This window comes from Meleagris gallopavo, chromosome 5, assembly GCF_000146605.3.
Source record: "Meleagris gallopavo isolate NT-WF06-2002-E0010 breed Aviagen turkey brand Nicholas breeding stock chromosome 5, Turkey_5.1, whole genome shotgun sequence".
NCBI lineage: Eukaryota > Metazoa > Chordata > Aves > Galliformes > Phasianidae > Meleagris > Meleagris gallopavo.
This window is the reverse complement of record NC_015015.2, coordinates 43002633-43009364: the sequence shown is the minus strand read 5'-3', so window position 1 is coordinate 43009364 and position 6732 is coordinate 43002633. Positions and strand designations below refer to the sequence as shown.

At 39.4% G+C, this 6732-nt stretch overlaps 1 protein-coding gene across 3 annotated transcripts in view; it reads left to right on the top strand.

The window, feature by feature from the left end:
- Positions 1 to 4916: 4916 nt before the first annotated feature.
- The window catches only part of NRDE2 (NRDE-2, necessary for RNA interference, domain containing), a 25483-nt gene continuing 23667 nt past the window's right edge, over positions 4917 to 6732 (top strand). For 2 of the 3 annotated variants that reach the window (XM_010711814.3, XM_031553641.1), the window contains exon 1: positions 4919 to 5631. In XM_010711814.3, the coding sequence (XP_010710116.1) occupies positions 5553 to 5631 (79 nt within the window). In that variant the 5' untranslated portion in view covers positions 4919 to 5552. Of the gene's footprint in view, positions 5632 to 6732 lie in introns of all 3 variants that reach the window. The other variant, XM_031553642.1, reaches the window with a different exon arrangement.

Below are 6732 nucleotides of genomic sequence, written 5' to 3'. Positions count from 1 at the left end.
CTTGTTTTTCTTCAAATCTATATTCAGGAGCAAAATAACCTATGAAGAAAAGATCAACAATGAAAATCAACTACTGATGGGCAACATGATTTGGATCTTTAAAGATCATCCAGATGAGAAATAGGGCTCTTTTCTCACCTACGTGAATAATAAATGCTGTAGGTTTACCACTTTGTATCCTAAATTTATTAATAAATGAGTTAAAATAACTCATAAAAGTCATTCATAAGTTGAACAGGAAAGTTTGATAGCGTTTTAACCTATAATGGGAAAAGAAATGTTAGAACCACTCCAGTCATCTCTAAATACAACTGAGACTGTGTTCCTAAAGATGGCTCAGCAGTACACTTGAAGTATTTAAAACATATTGTCTTAGAAGAACTTGAGGCAGTGTGTGCCACATTATTTCAGTCATAACTTAAAATCACATCTCTTCCACATTCCATATAATTATCACGTTATCTCACAAATCTTAATTACACATAATGCTTCTTTTGCAAGCTGTTGAGGTGTAGCCTGTACTGATGATGTGCTGACTGTCCCTTAGCCTCGGTAATTTCTTAGTTATGTCCCAGTGATAAATCCAAGCTTGTATTTCTGGGAGTGGATTTCATATGCTACCAAAAATGAAGTCATAAAAATAGGTGAGAAGTCCTCTGGCCAAAAAGGACTTACTTCAGGCCAGATGGTTAAAGATCATTTTACGTAATGGCTGCACTTGTGAAAATGGGCTCTGGGTTCATGGATGCTCGGCAGCATTGAACAAAATTGATGATCTGAGAGAAATTGGTAGTGAATCTGAGGGGAAGAAAAAAGGAAAGTAAAGTTTATCGAGGGGAAGGAGAGTATTGTACAATTCTGATTGAGTAGAGAAAGAAGGAGAATAATATGCAACTGACCATCTGTAAGCAACTGGTCATGTGTAGTAATGATCATCCTCAGCTTGTGTATGAAAAGGAAATATGTATGAGTAAGAGAAATAGAATTATGCTGCAAGCTGTTTGAAAGAGGATTATCTTCTGGATTTGTGCATGTCTGGATTTGAAAAAGTGCATGTGGGAGAATTCTGAAGAGAGGGGAGAATACATAGAGGGTTGTAGCATAAGTCAGAGCGGAAGGCACTTCAGAAGCTCATCTACTCCAGCCTCCTGCTTAGGTGGGGAAGGAGACTGTTAAAAGCATTAGGAATGTACATGGAGACAAATAGATATATACATGTATATACATGTTTGTGGTACAGAGTGATTTTTGACATAATTATTTTTCTTGTATATTTACAAATTTCAAACCACTGCACTAACTTACGTGTGTGTAAAAAAATCTATCAAACGCAAAATTGTATAGAATGTATTTCTACTCATACCCTAATGAAGGTGCATGGTATTCAAATTCTTCTGCCCTAGGTTAAGAACTAGATTTGAATTACCATCAGCCTTACTTTTCCCCTTAATACATTACATGCATGTACTGCTGGCTAGCTTTTCTTTTTCTTTTTTTTTTTTCCCCATCCTTCTGAGTTAAAAGAACTGTTTTTTATGTAACTTAATGGATGTAGGAAAATACTGGAGGACATGTAGGATGAAAAAGAATTGTATGGAAGAAGTATGGTCATATCTTTAAAGAAGGACCATAAAATAAAATTAATGTCTTTTCTTCTCTACATAAAAATTAAATTTCCTAATGCTTTAATAGTGCTTACCAACTGTACTTGCCTATGGATTCCCCTCTTCTCAAGGTTGTGCAACATATTGCTGCTCTTCGGGTTGAAAGTAACAGCTATTCAGTAGAATAATTGCAGTTTGTATAAAAGGACTTTCACTGCTTATAAAACAAAGGTTTTCATTTTAATAAATATGTAGTAGATAAGTCCTAGCTAATATATTATTGTGACTTAGTCCTGATATCCATGATTTAGGTATGTCAAGCTGGTGTTTTTATAAGCATAATAATCCTCAGTGTGCTGAAAGAGCACTGAAATTGTTCAGGACAGCAGGATTCTTGTTCTTTATGTTTCACTGTGTGTATATCAACTACTTTCAATTCTAGTCATACTGATCTTCTAGTGACAGCTGTCAGCACTGTCTTAGAGAAATGACATTGAATACAACAGTTATACAAATTGTCTGCTCATACATTAACTTTTCAATACCAATAATAGATACTTATATGAATTTATTATGAATTTAAGTTTTCTTTAAAAGTCTGAGGAAATTCTGTCATCTTGCTGGCAGCTAAATTAATGCCATTTTGCAGAACAAATGGAGATTGGAGAAAGGAAAATCTCCTGCAAGCATCACAGCTCAGTTGGTGGTGAAAAAGGGGATGAAGGAGATTTCAGACAACGTTAAAGAGAGACTCAAAAACTAAGATGTGCAGTGAAAAACATGCACTACTAGTACCAGTACAGCCCAGATATTTGGGCAAGTGACAATCAGAGTGGTTTTTTTACTGGGCAGAAACTGATGCTATTTCAGACTAATGTTAGAAAGGTAGTGAGGGTGGGGAGAGAGCTAGTTGCATTTAGAATAAAACCAGAGCAGTCTCCTCTCAATTCCTGCCTGGTTGAAAAGTCCAAGTAAACTGGAAGAATGAGCAAAGCTATTTCAATTATTAAAGTTTTGGAGGGCATTTTAATTATCAGAACAACAATTTTTGGTAATGTGTAGAGGTATTTGAATGGAGTGAATAAATCAACAGCTTAAACTTGCTGGCAGTCTGGAATTTATCTAAATCAGAAATGCAAAAACAGTCTGAAATTTACATTTTGTTTATGATGGCTGGATGAGCAAACACCCCAGCAGTGTAAGTCAAAACAAGGAAAAGATCCATTTGGAATGAAGAATGGAAATGAATGAATGAAAACAAAGTTAGAATTAGGAGGCTTGGAGGTGCAGAAATAAAAGATTTGTCAGACCTAACCCAGAGCTAGATCTTTCAAAAGTTAAAGCAAAAACCATAAGACTACTTAGCAATGCCAATAGCACACCCTCACTAACACACAAAGGAGGATCCCCAAAGCACTGGGGTTAAATACAATCTAGCTACATTCCCCAACCTAAGGATTATGTTTTACAATTTTCAGAAAGGACAAAGATGTAGAAAGGGATGTCAAAATTAAGTTTGGTGTTAGAATAGGGTATACACAGGTGCAAATAACCATGACATGGAAACTAAACTAGGAGAGCTCAACTTGCTCACCTGGGGAGGCATCAGTGACTAATGAAAGAACCAGTGCTTGAAGTTTTATTGTTTGTAGCAGAGAATTTAATTGACCTGTTGTATGTGGTGATGCTATATAGCAAGCTTCTCTATTTGAGTATACGTTTGATGTATTTGCAGTTTTACTGTCAGACAATACAGTAATATAAGAGGCTTTAAAACAATTTTTTGGGGAAAAGAAGATAATAATATTGATATAAATTGAAGATGAGATAAAATGCAGTTCAAGTTTACAAAGGCAGGTCAGGAGTGTACTTCAATGACAACAGCATTTTAATGGACAGAAACCTGGTAGATCCAGCTGATTTTCTTCACAGTAAAGCACTTGAAAATGTGCTTGTGAAATGATTAGTTGAAATGGGAAATAGCACAAGAATGTAAGTTAGATAAAGAACTGGCTAAAAGAAGAATGACAATAATGCCGTCCTGAAAAGGGTACTGTGAGACTAGAGCAAGTTTTCAACTGTCTTTCTTTAAACCCACATTTGGTATAATCATATTTATTGAAGGCAGTGGTACAAAAATGAGACTGTGCTAATTAAACTTGCTGATGACAAAAAGCTGAGAGGCCTTTCTCACAAAGAGCCATAACAAGACCATCATTCCTATAAAACAGGTGACCTAGCAGGCTGGAATAATAGATGTGAAATGAAATTTAATTCAAAATAAAAGGCTATGTCCTTAGGGATTAATAACAAGATTTTCTTGTACAGTAATTAATTCAGAGGAAGTGATTGGAAAAGCTCCAGGGTAGTAATCAGTCACACTATGCAAAAAACTCAAAAAGTGAACTTATGAGGAAAGATTTTTAAAATACTTATTGGAAGAAAGACTGAGTGGTATATGATTACTGTCCACGCATAGATTACACCCAAGTTAGTTCCCTGGTGTAGGAAGAGTTTTTTGACGTCACAGCACAATACTGGCCCAGAAGCAGATGGATATAAACAGAGATGTGTCTAAGCATCAGAAAATCAAGGTCCTGAACTGTCCTGCAACAGGAGCTAAGAGTAAAACAAACAAACAAACAAAAAACACGTTTCAAAATATAATTATTGAACAGAGTTGTACAGTAAAGGTTTCTGCAGGGGCTGAACTCAGTGAATTAGACTTAGATATATCACATGTTCACAAGAAGTTTGAGACTAGGGATATGATGAATTTTGTTGGAGGGCGGTGAGGGAGCCAGACTAATGACAGTTTGGCAGGTATTTTCCCTAAGAAATCATGAAACACAGGGAAAATCTAGAAGAGCTGCTAACTGCTTCCAAAATAACGGGTAATAGAATGTGAAAAGTTTCTTCATATAGACAGTGTAGCTTATTTATTTTTTAAATACTTATTATTTAAACATTGTTTCATTATCTGCAACAGTTCATCACGGGTGTTACCTCTCCCTCAAATGAAAATATCTGATCCTGTAACACGAGGACACCAAAAACAAAACAAAACAAAAACAACAACCACAACAAAAAAAAAAACAACGAAACACTACAATAACTAGAAGCATCATCTATGGAAGCCACAAAGTTACCTTAAAATTCTGCAATAAGTTGAATGTTATCTGTCAAAATACACGTGACATTTGTTTTGATTTGAGGGTAGAAGAATCTGAAATACATTTTTGTTACAAGAAGAGTGGATTTGGTAAGCAAAGAGAGAGAAGAAGAAAAAAAAAAGCACAGCTGTTCATCCAGAAGATAAAAAAAATAGATACAAGTATCTTAATGGTGTGTAAAATTGTGTGGAGAAGTAAATAGGGATGCTTACATTTTTCCTCACACTGCACGCAATTCGTAATTAAACATTCTGCCCAAGAGGTCATAAGAATAAAAGTGTTTGTTGTTTTCCCATCTCCTTTATGGAGGGCTTGCTCATTGAAGCTATTTGATATGATAAGCATCTCCTCCGGTTAGAAAACGTATCAATTCTGAAAGCGGGAATAGTTATTTTTTTCCTAAACCACTGCTACCGCCATTTGGGATGGACTCTCCAGCCATGTAGACCTGCAGTCAGTGTTCCCCCCAGCGTTCTGCATGAGGGAAAATGGGGCGGTGGGGGAAGGACAGATTGCCTCTGACTGTAGAAGCCTCATCCCTTAATCTTCCCTACGGGCTGGACGGCAGCCCCGTCAGAAGTTCGGAAAACGCAGGACACCCGCAGCACCGAGTCTGCCTGCCTGCCTTCCTTCAGCAATTCCCGCGTTCCCGCCGCCATTTTGGGAGCTGGGGCAGGCGGACTACACCTCCCAGCATACCCGGCGCCGCAGCGCCATCTTGCTCCGCCGCTCCGCGGGGCACTTCGGGCAGGTACTGCTGGCGACGAGCTGGGACATGGCCTTGTTCCCGGCTTTCGCCGGTGCCCCAGAGCCCGGGGAGGCCCCAGCCGGCAGCAGCGAGGGCTCCAGGAAAGGTAAAGTCACGGGGAATTCTCTTCCTCCCAGCAGGGCTCCGCGGCTCGGCCCCGCTGAGCCCTTCCGCTTTCCTAGGGAGCTTCCTGCGCCGTGCCGGTCCGCTGTGCTGCGCTGCTGCTGGATCCTGTGCGCGGCAACGGCGCTTCGCTTGCAGGATCCGCGGGGAGCGCAACCGACACCGAGAGCGTTCCGTGAAGGCTGCTTTATAGGGAGGGGCCTCGCTCGCCCTTGGTCCCGCCCTCGCCTGCTGCATTCCCCACTGTGCTTTGGCTGTGCTCGGTTTGATCCCAGCTCTTCCTGGAAGCATGGCTGTAGAAATGCCCATCTTTGTTTGGAAGTACACGCACATCTGCTTTGTATCTGGTAGAGAAGGTGTGCTTTGTTTTATGCAGCAAATGAGTGTTTTTTCCTCACTAGCCTGGACACGTAACAAACAATACTTACTGTGTTATCTCAATTTCCTTAGTCGCATTTAGAGCTGCAAAGGATCATTTTCGGAAGGTTGTTACAGAAATGGTGATTCAATTTGTATTTCTGACTGCCATGGTTGCTGTTTAGCGAATTATGCTTCTATTAAATGAGTAAAGAACTCTTTATGGTGAAGGGGAAGCTCAAAAATAATTGTTTGTCTGGGGTAAATTTCTTGTACGCTTGGTCCGGTCATCACAGTGAGTTTGTAAGGCTTTTAGGAACACAGGCTGGGTTAGTTTCTTGCCAGGTCCCTACCAGTTCCACATTTCCCTGATGGTATTGCAGCTGTTCGTACTGCAATCTCTGCTGGTACAGAGATGCGTTAGCCATGCTGGGAAGCCTTTCTGGTAATTACACTTGATGCAGGGAACAGTGGACTGAATAAGATCCCAAATTATAGCTTCTAGGAAGAGAGGAGCTGCTGTGCCAAGCAGAGGTGCAGTGAGATTTCTCTAATAGAGAGGCCTCTGCTTAAATTTTAAAACTCTGATAATAGATCCCTTTAGGTTTGCCATTCAGAATGTGTCACCACAGACTGCCTGTCCAGAAGATCAAGTTACATAGAAAAAGATGTTGAGGCTTAGGACTTAGTTTCAGGTCTAGATTTCTTTTTTTTTTTTCTTTCTTTC